Source organism: Elephas maximus, chromosome 11 (genome assembly GCF_024166365.1).
Source record: "Elephas maximus indicus isolate mEleMax1 chromosome 11, mEleMax1 primary haplotype, whole genome shotgun sequence".
Lineage (NCBI taxonomy): Eukaryota > Metazoa > Chordata > Mammalia > Proboscidea > Elephantidae > Elephas > Elephas maximus.
In genome coordinates this window covers 90,390,597-90,414,015 of record NC_064829.1, presented here as the reverse complement: position 1 = coordinate 90,414,015, position 23,419 = coordinate 90,390,597, and the positions used below count along the sequence as shown (strand labels likewise).

Below are 23,419 nucleotides of genomic sequence, written 5' to 3'. Positions count from 1 at the left end.
ATGTTTTCAGGCACACAGCTGCACCCCAGCCCATTTGCAAAGCGAAAGTTCCCTTCGTTTGTAAATGACTCAGCACCTGGATCTCCAAATATGGACATGGGACAGATCAGGGTGCCGGATTTTGGGCACTAATCCCCCTCCTCCTCCCCCCCCATGGAGAGCATAAAACCTCCGAGCCCCCTGGGGCTGGGAGCACGTGGTCTTTCAGCTGCTAAGCCCCAGTTGCTCCTTGTTTGCGCAAACAATAAATGTCCACTTTCTGTTTCCCTTGCAACTGGTAGTATTGCGTCCGTCTTATTTCCATCATACGGAACTGGGTTTTTTTTTATTTCCATCAGCTGATAAGACAGGACAAAAACCCTCATTTCCTTACATTTTCACTTTGTATTTGTCCTTACAATCCTCACACACACACACACAACCATAATAACTGGGCCACACAGACACAAATACACACATGATTACAATCCAGGTCAGGCTGGAAGAGTCTCCCGCAAGACCGGATCTCAAGCTGCCCCTCACAGAGACACACAATCCCATCCTAATCACTTCACACACTGCTACACCAAGCACCCCCAGGACCCTCCCTGCGCCCCGCCCCACGCAGAGTCTTTAGCACCCCAGCCTGCATCCCAACCACCAGGCTGACCTAAAATCTCAATGTCTGAGGCAAAACCGCAACGCCACACGGGGCGGAAAAGGCCGCGGTGCCTTCCGGGAAATGTAGTCTGAACACTGGCAAACTGCCGGGCAAAGAACTCTGGGACTCCTCAGTCAATGAAATCGCAGTTAAGACTCCAGTCCTGGCCTGGAGGAACCTCCCTCTGCCCCGCCCTATAATCGCTTCCTCTCCGGAAGGGACAGGTGGGAGCTACCGCGGTGCTGAGACCACTGAACCTCCCGTTCCCACCCTGGACTTCCAGAGCCGCTCCGCACGCTGGAGGCTTCTGGGAGTAGTAACCTGTGCTCGAAATGCGCAAGCGCAGCTTCGCGCGTCAGCGTCCGCTGCTGAGCCAGGCTCCAAGCCCCGGTGAACATGAAGAACATAAGGGAAAGTGTTGGGGCGAAGAGTCCCCGAAGGGGAGTATGCAGATGTAAAAGCCGGGGAGGGCGACCAAACGGGAAGAATGGGGTTGGCTGAGCGGATTAACAAAGGACCTTAATACTTGAGTACGTATTCGTGACATCCTGAGAAGAGTGAGGAGTGAGGACTCTCCAGCCCGCCTCCCGGGAGCTACGCGAAGTTTCTGCGCGAGAGCGCGCGTGCTACGTCGTTTGTGCAGGAGCGGGGGTGGGGGGGCTTCGGCTGGTGAGCTTGCGTTCATGGTTGCGTACAGAGGGGCGGGACCCAGGCGTTGTGGACTGGTTCCAGGAATGGTGACTGAACGTGTGCGTGTCGCGTGGCTTTGTTTGGGGCGGGGCCTCGCACGCCGCCTACGTGTTTCGAACGTGAGGGGGCGGGGCCGTGCTTGGCCCACGGGGGTCCCAGAGAGAAGTGCGCAGGCGCGGGTAGCGAGGGGGTCTTTGCGCAGTACCTTGGGCTCTACTGGGGCCTGACGTGGGAGGACGGAGGTGAGAGTGTGTTGTGTGAGATTGTGTGATTGTGCACCTGCGACTGCGTGTGTTGTGACTCTGGGGCTTCGTGGGGGTTGTGGCCCCGGGACTTCGTAGGGGTTGTGTCCCGGTACTTCGTAAGGTGGTGACCCCAGAAATGTGTGGCGATGTGTGATTGTACTGGCCTGGGATATGACTCATTGTAACTGGACATGGAGGCCACTGTGGGGAGGATTCTGAGAGGCCGTACAGGTGTGAGGGGCTCTTCTGTGAAAGTGCGTGTGCGCGCTTGTATGGTTGTGAAATCGCATGCGTCATTTCTTGCGGCTTTCGTCTTCGGTAAAATCGGGTAATAATAGCACCAGTCTCCGTATTGTCGGGAAGATTAAACAGGACAGCATTGGCGACCCACCCAACACAGCGTGGTACTCAATAAATACCGTGTAGATGTGCGTGTTTGTTGTAGTGTTGGTGTTATTGACCTCGCGCTGAGGTGGGGTGTAGTCACGATGCTAGAAGACTGTCTCTGGACTTAGGATAAAGCATTGTAGGTGCCCCTAGCCCAGGGTCCAACGGTCTTGCAGTTGAGCCCTCCAGTAGCCTGGTTGCCCTTGCGTTGTTTCTGTCTCCGCATTAGTGCGCATTTGAAAAGAACGCAGTTCCGTCCTGGCCTCTGGGAGCTCGTGACTGTGACTGTAGTCTTCTCCTTAGCCAGGTTAACCCCTTGACGTCAAGTCGATTCAGACTCATGGTGAACCCAAGCATGTCAAAGCAGAACGGAATCATGTCAAAGCAGAACGGCGCTCCATGGTGTTTTCAATGCCTATAATTTTAGGGAAGTAGATTGCCAGGCATTTCTTCCATGGCACCACTACATGGGTACGAACTACCAACCATCTGGGTAGTAACAGAATGCAGACTATTTGCGCCACTCAGGTAGATGGGGGTTTAAGAGCATGAACTCTGGAGCCAGACTACCTGCCTTTGACTACTGGTTCCACCACTCACTAATTGTATGACTTTGGGAGAGGTTACTTAAATGTGCTTCTCCTCAGTTTCTTCATCTGTAAAACAGAGATAATAGTACCAGCCTCAGGTCTGTGGTGAGCATTAAGTAGGACAGCACTTGGCACATGTAAAAACCAAACAGGTTGCCTTGAGTTGATTCTCACTCATAGCGACCCCGTAGGACACAGTAGAACTGCCCCATAGGGTTTCCAAGGCTGTAATCTTTACGGGAGCAAATTGCCAGGTCTTTCTCTCTCAGCTCTGCTGGGTGGATTCAACCATGACCTTTTGGTTCGCAGGTGAGCACTTAACTGTTGCACCACCAGGGCTCCTTATGTACTCAGAGCTTGCATTTAGTAGGAGAGACAACAGTAAAATTGTTGGTGATAAGTATTTTGAAAAGTAAAGCAGGGTGAAGGGATTAGAGGGATCAATTGCTGTGGAGTTGACTCCGACTCATGGTGACCCCATGTGTGCCAGAGTTGAACTGTCCTCCACAGGGTTTTCAGTGGTTGATTTTTCAGAAGATCACCAGACCTTTTTTCCAAGGTGCCTGCAACCTTTTGGTTAGCAGCTGAGCGTGTTAACTATTTGCACCACCCTGGGACTCCTAGAGAGTGACAGCAGGTACTATTTTCAGAATCAACACCCAGACTTTCCATGGGCACCTTAGTCAACTCCAAAACTAAGGTAGGGAATATTTCTCACTGACCACCCCTACGGGGAGAGCAGTGAGCACCATCAGTGACTCCTTGGAATCCCTTGATCACGGAATCTAAGAGTTTGTCTTTGAGCTCATCAAAGACTTTCTCCTCCAGCCCTGAAGTCTGGGCCTCAACAGGGAGAAGTCAGATTTCCAGCCCCACCCTTGAGACTCTGAGATTTGAGGTTGTGGTTGTTGTTAGTGTTAGCTGCCACCAAGTCATTCCTTGACTCATGTTGACCCCATGTGACAGAGTAGAACTGCCCCTTAGGATTTTTCTTGGCCGCAATCTTTACAGAAGCAGATCGCCAGGCCTATCTTCCGTGGAGGCCTCCAGGTGAGTTCGAACTGCCAACCTTTAGGTTAGCAGCCGATCACAAACCACTTGGGCCACCCAGGCTCTGAAACTTAGGGTAGTGGTTATAAACAACGCCTTTGCATTAGTGAAAAACTTGGAAGGCTTTTAAGAAATAGAAAACAAAGGCTTGGACCCAGTCCCTACAGATTCTGATTTAATGGGTCTGGCATGAGGTGTTCTCTTTGGTATTTATTTAAAAGCTCCCAAGAGAGTCTAATGTGCAGCCAAGGTTGAGAGAGAGCTACTGCTCTGAGAGACTTCAGGCTCCTCTGGGCTCCTGAGAATGAGAGAAATTAATCTGGAGGAGGGTTGGGGAGGAGTAGAGTCCCTGGGTGGCACAAACGTTAAGTGCTTGGCTGCTAACCAAAAGGTTGGAGGTTCAAGCCCACCCAGAGGCACTTCTGAAGAAAGGCCTGGCGATCTTCTTCCAAAATATGAGGTATTGAAAATCGTATAGAACACAATTCTGCTCTGACACACCTGGGGTTGCCATGAGTTAGAGTCAACTCAAAGGCAACTGGTTTTGGTTTTAAAGGGCCATCTAGCCATTCAGTGAGCAGATACTTAACAAATCCTCTCCACATGCTAGGCATTGTTCCAAGGCTCAGGGCCCTTGGAATGCACAAAAAAAGGTCTGTTCTCAGGGGTTTGCATTCTAGTGGATGGAGACAGTCAGCACTAGACAGAATACCTAAGGAAACTATATAGCATGTTAGATGGTGGTAAGAGCTATGGAAAAAGAGACAAAGCAGAGCTGGATAAGGAAGAAAGACCAGGTAAATGGGCTGGGGGCAGGTTGCAGTATTCAATAGGGTGTTCTGGTGACCTTCACAGAGAAGTGAGATTTGAGCAGGGACTGAAGGACGGGAGGGACTGAGGCAGGGGCTAGAGCATTGCCGGGCGAGGGTACTGCTGCGACAGAGATAAATCCCAGGGAGGGGGCAACAGCATATTCTTGGAATAGCAAGGAGGCCAGCATGGTGAGAGGGAGTGTAGGACCTGAGGTCACAGCACATGGCCGGCCAAAATAAGGTCACAGGTCACATACACAGAGTCATATTACACATATATGTGTATTGCACGTAGAGTTATTTTTAGATGCCATCGGGTAGATTCTGACTCATAGCAACCCACATATGTCAGAGTAGAACTGTCCCATAGGGTTTTCTTGGCTGTAATCTTTACAGAAGGATCCCATGGTTAAAGCACTCAACTGCTAACTGGAAGGTCGGCAGTTCAAACCCACCAGCCTCTCCCAGGAAGAAAAGACCTGGCGATCCACTCCCATAAAGATTATAGCTTTGGAAAGCCTATGGGGCAGTTCTACTCTATCTATAGGGTTGATATGCGTCTGAATCCACTTGATGGCACACAAAAACAACCATCTCTATGGAAGCAGGTCACCAGGCCTTTCTTCTGTAGTGCCACCGGGTGGTTTCCAACCACCAGTCTTTCAATTAGTAGTCAAGTGCAAACTATTTGCACTACATAGGGATCCTGCTGGAGTCAGATGCCTGGGTTTGAATCCTGGCTTTGAGCCAGATCCCAACTCAGTGTCACCTCCTCAAAGAGGCCTTCCCCAACCACCCCGTCAGTCTCTAGCCCCCTTCCCTGGTCTTTTATTTCTTCACAGCAGTGATCCTGTCTACCATTGTGTTGTACTGGGCTTGTTTTCCCTGCTGGGATGACCTTGGGCAAGTCGTTCTCATTTTTCTGTGGCGTAGTGGTTAAGTGCTACGGCTGCTAACCAAAGGGTCGGCATTTCAAATCTGCCAGGCACTCCTTGGAAACTATGGGGCAGTTCTACTCTGTCCTCTAGGGTCGCTATGAGTCGGAATCGACTCGATGGCACTGGGTTTGGTTTGGTTTTGGTTTTTAGTTTCCTCATGTTTAAGCATGGCGGTAATAATAAATCCGAGTCCCTGGGTGGTGCAAACGGTTAAGTGCTTGGCTGCTAACATGCAAGTCCACCCCAAGGCAACTGATTCCCACCAGGGTTGGTATGAGAATTAAATGATAATCTGTATAGAGTGGTGCCTGAACGTGAAAGCACTTGATATTTGTTAATCTTGTTAATAGTAAATGTAATATTACCTCTTACTACAGCTTCATCCTACAAAGAGAGAAGGACTAACAAATCAATCTCCTGGCTGGGAGCCCGTTAACAGTACAAGGCCATGTTATGATTCATATTTTGAATCAAAACATTCCCAGTATTTTAACTCTGAATTTAAGCACGGCTTTGGTTTTATCTTCCCCAACCTCCCCAAGGGGAGAAAAAAAAGAAATTTTAAATCTGTAAAGGGAAACTTCCATATTTCCATCTTCTAGTGTGGTTCCTGCCTTACCTTTTTCACAGGAAAGACACAGACAGGCGCTTTTTAAGACATAGTCACCATTGTGGAGTTCCTGGGTGGCACAAACGGTTAAGTGCTTGACTGCTAGCCAAGAGGTTGGCGGTTTGAACCCACAGAGAGATGCCTCAGAAGAAAGCCCTGGTGATCTGCTTCCAAAAGGTCACAGCCATTGAAAACCCTATGGAGTGCAGTTCTAATCTGTACACATGGGGTCACCATGTGTCAAAATTGACTCCACAGCAACAGATTTGTTTTTGTGTTTTTTTTTAATTCTTGGCAAGACAGTATGGTTTGATAAGTAAGAACAAGGTGAGACCCATCATCATGATTGTGTGGACAGACGTCTCAGACAGCACCGGTGATCCCCACCTCCTGGTGTTCACGCTTTATATAATCCCACCCACACCAAGAGGAGTCCTCTAGTCTTTATCACAAGAGCGATAAGAAGTTGTGAAATCGTTTTAAGCAGAAAGAGTAATACGAATTCGTGGGTGTTGCAAACAGTTAACATGCTCGGCCGGTAACCGGTGGTTAGAGTCTACCCAGAGGCACCTCAGAAGAAAGGCCTGGTGATCTACTTCTGAAAAAGCAGCTACTGAAAACCCTATGGAGCACAGTTCTACTCTGACACACAGGGGGTTGCCTTGAATTGGAGTGGACTCCACGGTAACTGGTTTGGAGTTTTCTTTTTTAGGTAGTGCAAATAGTTCATATGCTTGGCTGTTAATGGAAAGGTTGGTGGTTCGAGTCCACCTAGAGGTGGCACCTTGGAAGAAAGGCCTGACAATCTGCTTCCAAAAGTTTACTGCCATTGAAAACCTTATGGAGCGGTTCTCCTTTGCACACGTGGGGTTGCCATAAATCAGAATCATCTCGGCGGGAACTAACAACTATATCCACCTTTGTTGGCTCTGGGGTGTGATAATGGCACTAGGGACATGAGGGACAGTGCCTGTGTTCTTCAGGGCCTTGCGCTGAAATATTAAGAAGTGAACTGTTAGTGTGTCTACAGCTTCCTTTCAAATGACTCAGTTTTTTAAAAAATTGTGTGTGTGTGTGTGTGTGTGTAAAAATGTTAACATTTGGTGAAGGGGAGTAAGGCAGTCCTTGTACTTACTAGTCTTTTGCTTTTCTGTAGATTTGGAATTTTTTAGAATGAGGGAAGTAAAAACTACACCCAATTTCTGCCTTTCCAGACCCTCCCCTTCTCCAAAAGACAAGTTTAGAGGAATGTGAAATGGCTGCTGCAGCGGACGAAGGAGGGACAGGAACTCAAGTTTCCAGCCGAACCTTTTCCCATGATGCAGTTTCAGCATAAACCCGTTGCCGTCGAGTCAATTCTGACTCACAGCGACCCTACAGGACAGAGTAGAACTGCCCTATAGGGTTCCAAGTCCGTGATCTTTAGGGAAGCAGATCGCCAGGTCTTTTCTCCCACGGAACCACTGCTGGGTTCGAACTGCCAACCTTTTGTTTAGCATCTGAGTGCTTCAGTCACTGCACCACCAGAGCTCTCTAGCTTCAGCGTAGAATGCATGAATCCCACCCTTCTTGAATGCCGGCAGCACCTGCAAAACAGGCTATTGAGTCAGTCAGCAGTGGATTTGTGGAGCACATTTCCGTGCCAAGCGTGTGCTCAGTTTGGGGAGGACAGCAGTGAGCAAAACAGTCGGGGTCTGTGCTCTAATCGAGCCCAACAGTGGGGGAGATGATAACCCTGAAAACCCATACACAGACAAGCTATTTGCAGGAAGCAATAAGTCCTATGAAGAAGTGGAGCAATACAGTAGTATAGACTGTACTAAGGAGCAGCATCATCCACTAGAAACAGTGCAAGACATATGTAATTTTTAATTTTCCAGTCTGTTAGATGCCGTCAAGTCAATTCCAACTCATAGTGACCCTACAAGACAGAGTAGAACTGCCCCCAAAGGATTTCCTAGGCTCTAATCTTAATGGGGCACTGGGTTAATCTTAATGGGAGGAGATTACCAGGTCTTCCTCCCACAGAGCAGCTGGATGGGTTCAAACCATGGACCCCTCGGTTAGCAGCTGAGTGCTTGACTGCTGTGCCACCAGTAACCACACTGAAAAAAGTAAAAACAAAAGTTGCCGTGAAGTCGAATCCGGCTCATGGTGACCCCACGTGTGTCGGAGTAAAACCGTGCTCCACAGGGTTTTCAATGGCTGTGACCTTTCAGGAAACCCTGGTAGCGTAGTGGTTAAGTGCTATGACTGCTAACTTAAAGGTTGGCAGTTCAAATCCGCCAGGCGCTCCTTGGAAACTGTACGGGGCAGTTCTACTCTGTCCTATAGGGTCGCTAGGAGTCAGAATCGACTTGACGGCAATGGGGTTTTTTTTGGTGATCTTTCAGAAGTAGACCTCCAGGCCATTCTTCCAAGGCGCCTCTGGGTAGACTTGAACCTCCAACCTTGTGGTTAGTAGTCGAGCACATTAACCATTGGACCACTCAGGAACTCCAGAGTGACTCAGGACAGAAGCTGTTTTAGATGGGGTCACCTCTGGAGAGGTGACATTTGACCACATCTCACCTCCACTCCCAGCCTAGTCCAAGCTGCCAGCATTTCCTACTGAGTTCTTGCACAGCCATCTAATGATTCTTCTGCGTCAGCTTTGCCTCCTACACACACACACACACAGTTTATTCACCATTGTTGTTAGTTGCCGTTCAGTTAATTCCAATCCATAGTGACCCCATGTGACAGAGTAGAACTGCCCCATAGGGTTCCCTAGGCTGTAATTTTACAGAAGCAGATCACCAGGTCTTTTCTCCCATGGAGCTGCTGGTGGGTTCTAACCGACAGCCTTTAGGTTAGCAGCCCAGTGCTTAACTGTTAGCAGCTGAGTGCTTAACCATTGCACCACCAGAGCTTGTACTCCAGACTACTGATTGCATAACAGATTTGAACCTCAGATTACTATTTGTTAAATAGGACTGTACTTATTACCTGCCTCACGGTAATATTGTGAGGATTGAATAATAACGAAAGGCATTAACAACAGTATCTAACATATACTGAAGATGATATGCCACGTACTATTTCAGGATTTGACACGTATATCTAATATAGTACTCAAAACACAGCTTTGTGTAGAGACTGCTTTTTGTCCCTTATCACACTTGTTGTTGGGTGCTTTTGAGTTGGTTGGGACTCATAGCAAGCCAGTGTGACAGAGTAGAACTGCCCCATAGGGTTTCAAAGGAGCAGCTGGTGGATTCAAACTGCTGACCTTTTAGTTAACAGCCAGGCTCTTAACTTACAGTACCAGGGCTCCATGGCACCACTGGTGGGTTCGAACCCCTAGCCTTTCAGTTAACAGCTGAGTGCTTAAGCCTAGTGCCACCAGGGCTCCTACAGCCACCAAAGATTTGTTAAATCAAATGACATCACTCCCATGGTCAGCTCCCCTGTATCCCATCTCTTCTCATGCCCAGTGATCTCTAATCATGCTTGGGATCAAATCTAAACCGGCCTTCGTGATCTGGCCCCCCTGACCTTAGCTGCATCCCCCACACTCCTTACCTCGCTCCCTACTTCAACGCACGGACTTGCTGGCTTCCCTGTATGCACCAAGCACACTTCTGCTGCGAGGCTTTTGCACCTGCTGTACCTCTGCCTGAGATACTCTCCTCCCTGGCTCACACTCTCCCTGGGTTCAGATCTGAGCTCAGTGTCACCTCCTCAGAGAGGCCTGCCTGACCATCCTGTGACTCTCTAGCCTCCTGCCCTGGTCTTTTTCCCTTACCAGCAGTGCCCCCCCACCACTGTGTTTTAGATGGACTTGTTTTCCCTGCTGGGATATGAGGTGTATGGGGGCCAGTGCTTTTCTGCTCTAACTCACTGCACCACCCCCAGCACCTCACCCAGGAGGCACTCAGCACTCGTCAGTGTCATTGGCCTCCTGCCCTAGAGCTGATGTGACCTTTGGAGCAGACAGCAGTGGCCATGGTCCTTCCCTGACCCTGAGAAGGGGCAGGAATGCTCCAGAAGATGCTTTGACCTTCCTGCGTATATGTGTGTCCAGGTGTGTGTGTTTGTCCAGGTATGTGGGTTTATGTGTCCAACTCTGTGTGCATCTGCTTGTCCAGGTATGTAAGTGTATGTGTCCAGGTGTGTGTGTGTCCAGGTGTGTGGGGGTGTGTGTCCAGCATGAGGGACCTGAGGACTCAGACCACCCAGAAGGCCTGGTCCTTCTCATGACTCCATTTCTCCCCCAGCCCCACCTTCCCAGCTCTTTGCCCCTGTCTAGATGTGGAACCCCACAGGAGAGGCAAGAATGCCTGCTACCCGGGGAAAATCCAAGTCCAAGGTGAGTGCTGACTCCTTTTCCTCCAGGAAAGTTCCATCTTATAAGACTTGCACCATTTGCTTTCCTTCTCTGGGAACACCCCTGCCTGGTGGAGACCCACACAGGAGCTGCTTCCCAGTTCCTTTCTTGCTATGGAGGGGGGACCCTGAGAACAGTTCCAGGGGTCTCTCTCCTTTCTCCTCTGTGTGCACACGTCTGTTCACCTGTTTGTTCAGCATCCCAGGGGCCCTGCTGGTACGGGAGAATCCCCTTCTGCAGGGAAGGTGAGCATCACTGCAATGTCTCAGGTGGAGGCAGGTGCTCAGGGAAGACTTCCACAGTGTGCTCCAGAGTTAATTCTCAGTGTCTCTCTGATTTTACTTTTCAAATTCACATTCACAAGGAGGATGTCTCTTTAGCTGGACACCCACACACATACTTGGACACAAACACACACATCTGGACATACGGACCCCTACGTGGACACACAAACATACATACTTGGACACACACACACAAACCCCCCTGAACACATGCATACACTTGGATTTATGTATCCAGGGTACTGTCCCTAGCTCGTTGTTGTCAGCCTCTTAGCCATTGTGCCACCAGGGCTCCTTGACAAGTATCATTAGCTCCTTTAATTTATTCCTCATAACCTCCCTGTTGAGTGAAGTAGGTATTATTATTAGGCCTGTTTTATAGGTGAGGAAAGGGAGGCACATGGAAGTTAAGTAACTTGTTCAAGATCCTATAGTCTATGGGATTTGAGCCCAGGAACTCTGGCCCCAAAGTCCATGTTCTTAATCACTATGCTTTTTGATGGGTGCTCTATATTTCCTCAAATTTAAGACGTCATTGATGATAAGCCATGCTATTTATGTTCCGTTAACAAAGAACACCTCCAGTAGTTGAACTTTGTTGTGCCGTTGATTATTTGTCTCAATTTTAGATGTGTTAAAATATGGGGAGAAGAAAGGTGCTCCTCAGAATCCATAGAAATCATGTGTGAACCTTTGCTGACCTTTTCCTGTCTAAGAATTAATGGCTAGCTCACCACTTACCACAAGGTTTACTGTCATGGATGATACTGTTTGTTCTATGAGCCAACCTGTTATTTAGCTAAAAGATGACCTCATGGAAGTTTTGGTTCAAGGTTTAAAGAGTATCTCGGCAGTAGTCTTGGGCAGCCCTCCGTTTTCAAGCCTTCTTAACAATTTGAGTTCTGTTCCACATTTTGCTCCCATTCTGTCAGGATCTGCCTATTGTGCTCTTGATCAGAACACTCAGTCGTGGTAGCCCAACACCATCTAGGTCTTCTGATCTCAAGGTAGATGAGGTCATGGTTCGTGTAGACTGTTAGTCCTATATACTAGTTTTTTCTTTTAGTCTTTTGTTTCCTTCTTTCTCTTTTACTCTGGATGAGTAGAGACCAATAGTTGTATCTTAGATGGCTGTTTGTAAGCCTTTAAGACCCTAGATGCTATTCACCTAGCTAGGATATAGAACATAAACTTTGTGCAGTATATTACACCAGTGACTGAATTGTCCCATGGTCCAGAGTCTTCAGACTTCGTAAACCAATCATGTGAGGTGTTTGGCTAAGTCGAAAAAGTATCCATGTTTGTACCCCTGTGTGTTTTATTGTATATGTGAGTATACGTGGATACATACACTTAACATACATACATATGTATATATACACTGTATTTTTATGCAAATATTGTGTACCTTCTACATTTGTTTGCCAGCATTGCCCCCTGCAAGGTATTTTCATAGCGCTGCTGCTCCAGTTTTTTTTACAGGTTGCCGTAAAAAAAAAAAAAATAGGATAGCGCACTTACCTTTTGGAAGCAGATCGCCAGGCCTTTCTTCCGTGGTACCTCTGAGTGGATTTGAACTACCAGCCTTTCAGTTCATAGGCAGGCCTTTAACCACCTTTGCCACGCAGGGACTCCAAATTGAAGAAATACAAAGATTTCCTTTCTGTCTCCAGAGACCATATTCCAAATGATGTGGGCCTTCTCCATTGACTGGGTCTGACTGAGAGAGAATCAGGAGAGATTTGGTGGGGCAGGAGGGAACCTCTGACAGCAGGAGACCTTCCCAAGACTAGCAGGGGAAGGTGTAGAGGGTATGGGAACTGGGGGAGGGGGAGTATCTAGGTCAAAGAGTTCAGAAGGGCAACTGCAGCTTGGAGTCTTTATAACTAACTACCACCCAGTTGCCATTGAGTCGGCTCCAACTCATAGTGACCTGACCTTTCAGAAATGAATTACCAGACTTTTCTTCCAAGGCTCCTCTGGGTGGATTCAATTCTACCAACCTTTTGATAGTAAACCTGTTGCCATCCAGTTGAACCATTTTCATCACCCAGGGACTCTTTATAACTAGAGGATTTTATCTTATCTCTGGTGGCACAATGGTTAAGCACTCAGCTGCTAACAGAGAGGTTGGCGGTTCAAACCCACCAACCACTCCGTGGGAGAATGATGTGGCAGTCTGCTTCCATAAGGCTTACAGCCTTGGAAACGCAATGGAGCAGTTCTACTCCATCTTGTAGGGTTGCTATGAGTCGGAATCAACTCGACGGCAACAGTCGTTTTAGTTTTTATGGCTAGCAAACGTAGGGCGCAGTTTTGCAGAGTATGCAAAGCAGGAAGGCTCTAAATAGCTAAATATCTGCTTATTTGAGCTGTTTTTAAAACAGATGTGTAAAACTTTGAATTTGGCACTGGTGGGCTCTTTGGAGTAATGGGCCCCAGCTTGTAATGAAGAAATAAACAACCTGGGGCCAATACCTAGAAGCCATCTTCGACTCATGTATACACTGAAACCTGGGAGAGCCAGAACTTGATGGGACTACCTTGTTTTTCGAGGTCTCACAAGTTTCCCACTTTTGACAGGGTGCAGCCTTAGCACTTTTCTGTCATTCTCTATTAATGGAATATATTTCAGTTTTCCTTCTCTGACAGGTTTCTGCCTTACAGTTTCCAGCTTTCGCAGGTATTACTGTATAACAATCAGTTTTGCTGCTTGTACTTGCAAATTATAGAAAACTCAAACAGGCTTAAGCAATGAAGGAAATATATTGATTTATTTCATAGAATATAAAAATGCATGTTCTCTGTCCTTCTTAGTTACATATCAGGAACATCTCTCAGTATCAGCAGTTACAAGTGTATGTTATTTTTTATGACTGCATAATATTCCTTCAACATACGTGCCTTAAATTTTTTTTTTTTTTAGCTGAAGGACATTAATTTCTTGTTATTTTAAAGAGTGCTACAGTGAACAACATGTTGTTACAGTTGTCTGGTGACTTTCTTGGGAGTAGAACTGCTGGGTTAAAGCCTAGGCATTTATTAAATGACTCCACTATACAAGGAGGAGCCCTGGTGATGCAGTGGTTAAGCGCTTGGCTGCTCACTGAAAGGTCAGTGGTTCAAACCCACCAACCACTCCGTGGGAGAAAGATACGACAATCTGCTTCCATAAAGATTAAACCCCCCAAAAAACCAAACTTGTTGCTATCGGATCGATTCCAACTTATAGCGACCTTATAGGTCAGAGTAGAACTGTCCCATAGGGTTTCCAAGACTGAAAACAGTTAAGTGGCTTGACTACTAGCCAAAAGGTTGGTGGTTTAAACCCACCTGGAGTTACCTCGGAAGACAGCTCTGTCTATCTGCTTCTGAAAGGTCACAGCCTTGAAAACCCTATGGAACAGTTCTGCTCTGTACGTGTGGGGTCGCCATGAGTTGAAACTGACTTGAAGGCAACTACCAACAACAAGGAGTGTATGAGAGCGGTGGTAGTGCAAGTCGTAGAATTCTTGCCTTTCATACAGGAGACCTGGGTTCGAGTACCAGCCAGTGCATCTCAGTCGCATTCTCTGGAGACTTGCGTGTTGCTGTAACGCTGAACAGGTTTCAGCGGTGCTTTCAGACTAAGATAGACCAGGAAGAAAGTTCGGGTAGAGTGCTTAGAAGAATACTTGGATATCCTAAATGTATCCTTTATGCAACATGACACTTAATAATAACTGCAGTCAGTGAAAGCCCTGTGGATCATAACAGCCTGATCCCATTGTTGATGGGGTCGTTATGAGTCAGGGACCACTTGATGGCACGTAACAACCACAAGCAATATATGGCTATTGTCAAGGAATATTCAAAAAGGAAAGTGCATGTAAGGCAAAACCAACCAAACAATAACCCACCTGACCCAAAATTAATGCTATTTTAATGTGTATGCATATTTTACAAAAGCTACATCATATCACATTGTGTTTTATTTAATTAATAAATCTGCCTCTTGACCTCAGAACCCCTAATGCTTTCCTTTTTTTTCCTTTTTTTGTGGTAAACTATAGATAACAAAACACTTGCCATTTCTACACTCTTCACATGTTCAGTTCAGTGACATTATGTTCCTCATGTTGTTCAACTATCACTATTAACTGTCCCTGAATTTTTCCGGCACCCCTAACAGAAGCTCAGTGTCCCTTAAACATTCCCTAATGCTTGATTGATTCCTGGTACCACTTGTCCCCCATGTTTGGGACACGTCCACCATTTTCTCCGGCCATATGGGAGCAGAAGGGCCCAGCGAGTGGACATGTGGCTTTCTATTTCAGGCACCAGTGACGTTTGGAGATTTGGCCATCTACTTCTCCCGGGAGGAGTGGGAATGGCTTAGCCCCGTTCAGAAGGATTTGTACAAAGAGGTCATGTTGGAGAACTACCAGAACCTGGTATCTCTTGGTAAGGCTCCCCTCCCCTCTCTTAGTTATCTAGTACTGCTATAACAGAAATACCACAAGTGGGTGGCTTTAACAAACACATTTATTTTCTCACAGTTTAGGAGACTAGAAGTCCGAGTTTAGGGCACTGATTCTAGGGAAAGTCTTCTCTCTCTCTTGGCTCTGGGGAGAGGTCCTTTTTCCTTGATTCCTTGGTGATCTTCGTGTGGTGTGGGATCTATCTCTCCCCATTTCTGCTTGCTTCTCCGTACGTGATCTCAGTTTATATCTCAAGAGATTGACTTAAAACACACCCTACACTAATCCTGCCTCAGTAACATATTAAAGAAAACCCATTCCCAAATGGGATTATAATCCCAAGTATAAGGGTTAGGATTTACAGCACATATTTTGGGGGAACACAATTCAAACCATAATATCCCCCCACCATCCAGAACCGGTGTGTCGAGGGATGTACATCCGCCAAGGTCTCAACTGAAAAAAAAAAAAGCCACCCAGTGTTTATTTTAAAGCTTTATAGAGATATAATTCATATATTGTACAATTTACCCATAAAAGTTTACAATTCAGTGATTTTTAGCATACTCACATCCATCACCAAAATCAATTTTAGAACATTTTCATCACCCCAAAAAGAGTATGATTGCTGGGTCATAAGGTATACATGAAAACACATAGACATGGAAACGTGTGTCCACATACAAGCTCGTACACAAATGTTCATAGCATGATTAAAAGAAATCCTATACCCATTAACATTCATTCTCCACTTCTCCCTAAATCCCCATTTTTTTTAAAGCTTTATTGAGATATAATTCATGTATCATACAACTCATCCACATAAGGCGTGCAATTCAGTGGTTTTTTATCTACTCACAGAGCTATACATCTGTCACTACAATCCATTTTAGAACATTCTCATCACCCCAAAAAGAATGTGATTGCTGAGTCATAAGATATACATGAAAACATGTAGACATGGAAACCGGAGTCCACACAGAAACTTGTCCACAAATATTCATAGCAGCGTTATTAATAAAAGAAACTTTGTATCCGTTAGCAGTCACTCCACATATTCCCCTAAGCCTCCCAGCCCTAGGCAACCACTAACCTACTTTCTGTCTCTATGGATACCCTAAGTACCCTAAGAGTGTGATCGCTGCGTCAAACGGTATACATGAAAATATGTAGACGTGAAGATGTGTCCACACAAAAACTTGTAGAAACAACCCAAATTTCCATCAGCTGATGAATGCGGTAATCCATACAGTAGACTATCACTTGGCAAAATTGAGGAATGAAGCTTGACCATGCTGCTGTTGGGGTGGAGGGCATCCGCTGAATGACACAGAACGGGGGAAAGGAGGGCCCTTCCTCCTCCAGGCTCCCCCCCCAGCACCCACAGTGGTGGAAGCTAACAAGGAACAGCGAGTGAAGAAGTGGTTTGCAGAGTCCCAGCCCCAGCATCACAAAGCAGAGCAAAGGCACTTGGGTTTGAAGCTGAAAGACAATATCTGAGTAACCAGCCTCAGGAGTTTCTGGTCCAACTTTTCAGGAGACTAGTTGGCTTTGTAGAGTTAGAAATAAACAACTCTGCTGGCTGGGACTGGATTTCCCTCTTTCCCATTCTCGTGCTCCCTTCACATCCTCATGTTCGTAAAGTCTCATCTGAGGAGACAGGACTTGACTCTGGTTTCTGTGGCACCTCCATCATGGTCGGTTTTCTCCTTCTCCCTGTGTGCAGGACTTTCTCTTCGGAGGCCCAATGTGATCACTTTACTGGAGAAAGGGAAAGCACCCTGGCTGGTGGAGCCACCGAGAAGACGCCGGGTGCCTGGTGAGTAAGAGGGGACCAGGCCTTAGAAGTGGGCATCCTGCAGAGGAGTTCACAGGGTCGTGAGGAGGCAGCCTCTGAAAAATACAATGTGAGAGCCCCCACCCCCACCCCCGCACCAGAGGATCCAGGCCTGTGGAGAAAATTCAGGGCTCTTCAGTGTGAGCCCCCAGGGGGAGAATAAAAAATGAAAACCAAACCCATTGCCATGCAGTCAGTTCCGATCCATGGCAACCCCATGGGTTATAGAGTGGAACTGTTCCATAGGGTTTTCTTAGCTGTAATTTTAACAGAAGCAGTTTGCCAGACTTTTCTTCCCTGGAGCCACTGAGTGGGTTTGAACTGCCAGCCTTTAGGTTAGCAGCTGATCACAAACCACTTGCACCACCAGGGCTCCTTAGAGGGAGAAATGGTAGCATTGTTGTCGTTGGGTGCTGTTGAGCTCATTTGAACTCATAGTGACGCCACGTAACAGAATAGAACTGCCCCAGAAGGTTTTCTTGGCTGTAATCTTTACAGAAGCAGATTGCCAGGTCTTTCTCCTGTGGAGCAGCTGGGTGGGCCCAAACCACCAACCTTTGGGTTAGCAGCTGAGCACTTAAATGTTGCACCACGAAGGCTGTTCAGAGAGAAAATAATCAACATTTAATCAGACCTTACTAGGTGTCGAGCACTCTTCTAGGTACAGGTTCCGCTCAACAATCCTATAAAGTAGAGACTATCATTATTCCCATTTCGCAGAGGAGGACACTGAGGACCAGAGAAGCTCAGTGACTTTCCCAAAGTTACACAGCAGGGAGGTGGCAGAGATGCTAGGTTTGAACCTCAGGAGGCCAGCATTCAGAAGCTCAGCTCTCAAAACCCTCATCCCCACCCATTGTTTTCTCTGCATCTCTGCTTTCATATTTCCCCTCTTTCTCAGAGGAGGTGTATTCTGACTTCCAATGAAAACACTTTTCATAACAGTGCTCAAATTTGCATAATTTTCTTTGTTAGTTAAAAGAATTAAAATATTTTCCATACTTGTTCTTTTTCACTATCTTTCAATGATTCATTCTTTTCTAACAGATTCCTCTTTGGTTGGCCAAGTAGTATGTTCTTCTATATGTTTATTTTCTTTGTTGTTGTTGTTGTTAGTTGCCTCCTCGTTGGCTCCAACTCATAGCCGTCTTATAGATGTAGAACAAAACATTGTCTGGTCCTGCACCGTCTTCATGATTGTAGGCGTATTTGAGTCCATTGTTGTGGCTATTGTGTCAACCCATCTCTTTGAGGGTTTCCCTCATTTTCACTTTACCAACCATGATGGTCCCTCATTGGTCTTTTCTGATGACATGTCCAAAATAAGCTAGCCGAAATCTTGACACCCTCGCTTTAAGTAGTTAACTCACACTAATTAGTTTCTGATTGGACACATTACACACCCTTGCTAGGAGCTAGGGATCAGCAGTGTGGTATAAGCCAGTAGATAAGAGCACCAACTTGGTCATCTGACTGTCTGGATTTGCCTTCAGCTCTACCACTTAGTTGCCATGTTACCTCAAGTAAATTACTTAACCACTGTGGATCTCAGTTTCCTGTCTAAATGGCAATAGCTGTGAATATACAGGGTGGCTGTGAGGATCGAATGAGATGATATATGTTAAGAATTTGGAACAGTGCTTGAGAATTATAAGGTATTATTATTATTACAAGATACTATTGTCATGATAACTCATCTGTCCTACAGGAAAGATAAGGCTCAAAACTAGAATAAAATCAATATAAGGTTAAAGAATGCATCTAAAGGTTGGCAGAAGAGCATTTTGGGGTTAGGATTTTCAAACCTAGGTGAACTAGCACCACTCATTTGTTCAATCCAGGCGTTCTCAACCAGGGGTGATTCTGTCCCCAGAGGACATTTGGCAATGTCTGGAGACATGTTTGGTTGCCACAGCTGGGGGATAGGGAGGCTTTGCTCCTGGCATCTACTGAGTAGAGGCCAAGGATGCTGCTCAACATCTTACAGTGTATAGAACGGCCCCCACAACAGAGAATTATCCAGCCCCAAACGTCAGTACACGTAGTCCCTGACTTATGACCAGGTTCCATTTTGATGGCTCTGTTGAGGTCGGTTCTGACATAAGTTGAATACCTCTTTTTTTTTTAGTTTTCATTATTATTGCCTGTTAGTATCTTTATAAATTATAACATATTGAACATCTGCGAGTGAACATCTGAGAATGATAGCATCAGCAAATTACCTACTGCAGCATTGTGTGTAGTACATGGTACTAACAATAATATGTACCAAAAAAAAAGAAAACCAACACGGTGCGGTTCTTCGTAACTCAAATATGTCGTAAGTCGTGGTCTACCTGTTGTGCCGCATTTGAGAGACCCTGGTTTAATCAGTCTTTTTTGAGTGTCTGGCTTCTGCTGGATACTGCTCAAAGCACTGTGTTACTAGGAGATAAACAGCGAACACAATAGACAAAGTTCTCTACCCTCATGGCATTTACATTCAGTAGGGGAGCTCACTCGTCTGTCAGTGGAGGCTTGCATGTTGATATGATGCTGAACAGGTTTCAGCAGAGCTTCCAGACTAAGATGGACCAGGAAGAAATGCCTGGTGATCTACTTCTGAAAAGCAAACAGTGACAACGTACGGATTACAATGGTCCATTCCTCAATCGACCATGGGGATGGTGCGGGACCAAGCAGGGTTTTCATTCCATTGTGCGTGGGGGCCAACTCAACGGCAGCCAACAAGAACAACAGGAGGAGACAAATAAATATGGATTTATGTGTAAATGCTTTGAAGAAAAACAAGGCAGGGAAAAGGAGTTGAGTGTGACAGGGCTGCTGCTGTAGGTAGGGTGGTCAGGAAAGATTCTTCTTGGAGGTGGCTGCTGAGCAGTCAGTAATAGTAGCTTGGTGAGGGGGAGGGCAAGGAGCAGAGCTCTAAAGAGATGGAAGAAGAAATGCAAAGGCACAACAGCAAGGATGAATTTGGCAGAGCTTGTCATGTTCACAGACGAACAAAAGGCCACTGTGATTGGAGGAGAGTGAGCAAGGATGAGAGTGGGGGAGTGCCTTAAAAGCAGCACCATCACTGGGTATACAATGTTAGCCACATATGTAATTAAAAATGTTCTGGTATCCTTATTAAAATAAATACAAAGAAACAGGTGAAATTTTAATAATGTATTTTATTCAACCCAATATATTCAAAATAATATTTGAACACATAATTGATATTTTTAAAATATTTTACTTTTTTGTTCTGTCTTCACAATGCAGTGTGTACATCACACTCATCAAAACCAAGAAACCAAACCCACTGCCATCGAGTTGATTCTGATTCATAGTAACCCTGTGGGACAGAGTAGAGCTGCCCTGTAGGGTTTTCTAGGAGTCTTAACATAAACAGATTGCCAGGTCTTTTCTCCTGTGGATCCACTGATAGGTCGAACTGCCAGCCTTTCAATTAGCAGCCAAGTGCTTAGCCACTGCACCACCCAAGCTCCTTTATTACACTCATAGCACATCTCAGATCAGACTGGCCACATTTCAAGTGCTTGGTAGCTGCATGTGTTAGTGGCTACTGTGTTGAATGGCATAGATCTAAAGAGCTCGGTTCTGTTTATTGTGCCACAGGATCCGAACCTTATAATCATTCTATAATACCAGTAGTTACTTTAAAATATCTTGTACTTTCATTTTACTAAATAACAGATTAATTTTTTTTTAGTCTATTACCTTTTTTCTTAGTTTTTTTTCCTACTCCTCCTGAGTTGAAAGTTTTTACTCTTCTAAATATCTGAATATTCAATTCTAATAGCTGCTGAGTTTTTTTATTTTTTAACATTTGATTTATAAGAATATGCTTCAAATTTACAACTTTGTGGAGGTATTACATATCATAATATTCACCCATTTTGAGGTTACAATTCAATGATTTTGATAAGTTTACTAAGTTGTATGTAACCATCACCATAATCCAGTTTTAGAACACTTTCATCACCCCAGTAAGACCGCTCAATGCCTGTTTACAGTTAATCCCTGTGCCCACCTCCAGGCCTAGGCAATCACTAATCTACCTTCTGTAAATTTGCATTTTCTGGACAGTTAATATTTATAATATTATATTTATATTTACAACATAATAAAAATACATTTATCTAATGAACAGTTTAAGGAGTTTAAAATAGGTGTATAAAATTTATCCTATAAATAAAAGCTTCATTTATTCATTTTCAAGTTGTAAACTCCCCTGAATTCCAGTTATTGGCTATTTCTATAAAGCCCTTAGTATCATAATTGAAGCTGTCATAAGACACTAAAAAGTTACTGTTCTGGTTATCATCATTGTTGCTGTTATGATTAATAATGATAATGTCTCCATTTATATTCTAGAAGCTTCATTTTTCCAGCACAGGAAAACAGAAACATTTAATTTTTTGATGTCTTTCAGAGTCAGGGTCTAAGTTTAAGACCAAGAAGTTACCTCCAGATCGGAGCAGCAAAGCTGGGCAAAGCATCCATCAGAAACCAATTTCTGTACAACAGAAGGTTCCCACAGGAAAGAGGAGCTGCAAAACCAATTCAGTCCTAATAAAATCCAAGAAAAGGCGTTCAGGGAAGAAATATTTAAAATGTAGTGACTGTGGGAAAACCTACAGTCGGAGCTTATCTCTTAAACTTCATCAGATCTCTCATACTGGGGAGAAGCCTTATGAATGCAGTAATTGTAGGAAAGCTTTCAGACAGATCTCTTCCCTCATTCTTCATCAGAGAACTCATACTGAAAAGAAAAGCCATGAATGTGGTAAATGTGGGGAACACTTCAATCGAAAAACAACCCTTATTCTGCATGAGAGAATGCATGATGGAAAGGAAACCTCTGACTGTGGGAAGGCCATGAATCAGTGCCCACCACTCAGTATACATCAGAAAATTCACATTGTTGAGAAGGTCCACCAGTGCAGAAAATGTGGGAAAGCTTTCAACCGTATGTCATCCATTTTGCTTCATAAGAAAATTCACAATAGAAAGAAAATCCATAAGTGCCATAAATGTGGGAGAGGTTTCAGTAAAAAGTCAACCTTTGTTAAGCATAAAAGAAGTCATACCGGAGAGAAGACCCATGAACGTGAGAAAGCCTTAAGTCAGAGTATACGGCAGAGAAGGCACCCTTTACTGAATCCTTACAAATGCAGAAAATGTGGGAAATCCTCCAGTAAGATTTCATCACTTTTGCTTCACCAGAGATTTCACACTTCAGAGAAACCCTACCAATGTGACAAATGCAAGAAGATCTTCAGGCGGCCTTCGACCCTTATTTTACATCTAAGAACTCATAATGGAGAGAAACTATACAGATGCAATAAATGTGATAAGGTCTGTAATCGGCAGTCAACCCTTATTCAACATCAAAAAGTTCATACAAAGAAAAAGAAACTTATTGAATGTAAGGAATGTGGGAAGATGTTTTCTGGAACTGCAAACCTTAAAATACATCAGAACATTCATTCTGAAGAAAAACCTTTCAAATGTAATAAATGTAATAAAGTTTTTGGCCGCCAGTCATTTCTTATTGAACATCAGAGAATCCATACTGGAGAAAAACCCTATCAATGTGAGGAATGTGGAAAGGCCTTCAGTCACCGCATATCCCTTACTCGACACAAGAGGATTCACACTGAAGATAGACCCTATGAGTGTGATCAGTGTGGGAAAGCCTTCAGCCAGAGCGCACACCTTGCCCAACATGAAAGAATTCACACTGGAGAAAAACCGTATATATGCAAAACATGTGGGAAGGCCTTCAGTCAGCGTACATCCCTTATTCTACATGAAAGAAGCCATACAGGGGAGAAACCCTATGAATGTAATGAGTGTGGGAAGGCATTTAGCAGTGGCTCAGACCTTATTCGACATCAGAGAAGTCATTCTTCAGAGAAGCCCTATGAATGTAGTAAATGTGGGAAGGCTTATAGTCGGAGCTCGTCCCTTATTCGACACCAGAGTACACATTCTGAAGAAAAAGCCTAAGGTGGTTTTAAATCTGTGAAAGTGAAGGCCGAGGCTATCAAAGAAGCAGGAACGGGCATGGGAAAAATGTATTTGTAACAAATTTGGTACATATGGGACCATCATTCTCATAGTGACTCTATGAGAATGATGGTCCCATATGTACCAAATTTATGTTACAAATACATTTTTCCCATGCCCGTTCCTGCTTCTTTGATTATGGGACCATCTGATGATAAGTGCCCCACTTTGAAAGCCAAAGAGCAAACATTATTGGTGATTTTTGACTTGATGATGCAGTGGTTAAGAGGTACAGCTGCTTTCCAAAAGGTTGACAGTTCGAATCCACCAGCTGCTGCTTGGAAACTCTATGGGGCAGTTCTGTTGTGCCCTGTAGGATCGCTATGAGTTGGAATCAACTCAACGGTAACGGGTTTGGTTTTTTGGTTTTACCTGATGATTTGCAATCAATTGAAGCAATGACCTTATCACAGGCCTTACAGTTTCAAAGAA

At 45.1% G+C, this 23,419-nt stretch overlaps 1 protein-coding gene across 9 annotated transcripts; it reads left to right on the top strand.

The window, feature by feature from the left end:
* The first annotated feature begins 830 nt into the window (after positions 1-830).
* Positions 831-23,016, top strand: ZNF667 (zinc finger protein 667). 9 transcript variants are annotated; one of them, XM_049899850.1, is made up of 5 exons: positions 831-1,170; positions 10,222-10,313; positions 14,932-15,058; positions 16,802-16,894; positions 21,348-23,016. In XM_049899850.1, exons 2-5 carry the CDS (start codon positions 10,254-10,256, stop codon positions 22,925-22,927), a joined length of 1,860 nt encoding a protein of 619 aa, XP_049755807.1. In that variant the 5' UTR covers positions 831-1,170; positions 10,222-10,253; the 3' UTR covers positions 22,928-23,016. The 9 variants fall into 9 exon arrangements, with proteins under 9 accessions (XP_049755807.1, XP_049755804.1, XP_049755808.1 ...); XM_049899847.1 differs by having other exon boundaries at positions 7,177-10,313; XM_049899851.1 differs by having other exon boundaries at positions 831-1,309.
* The last annotated feature ends 403 nt before the right edge of the window (positions 23,017-23,419 follow it).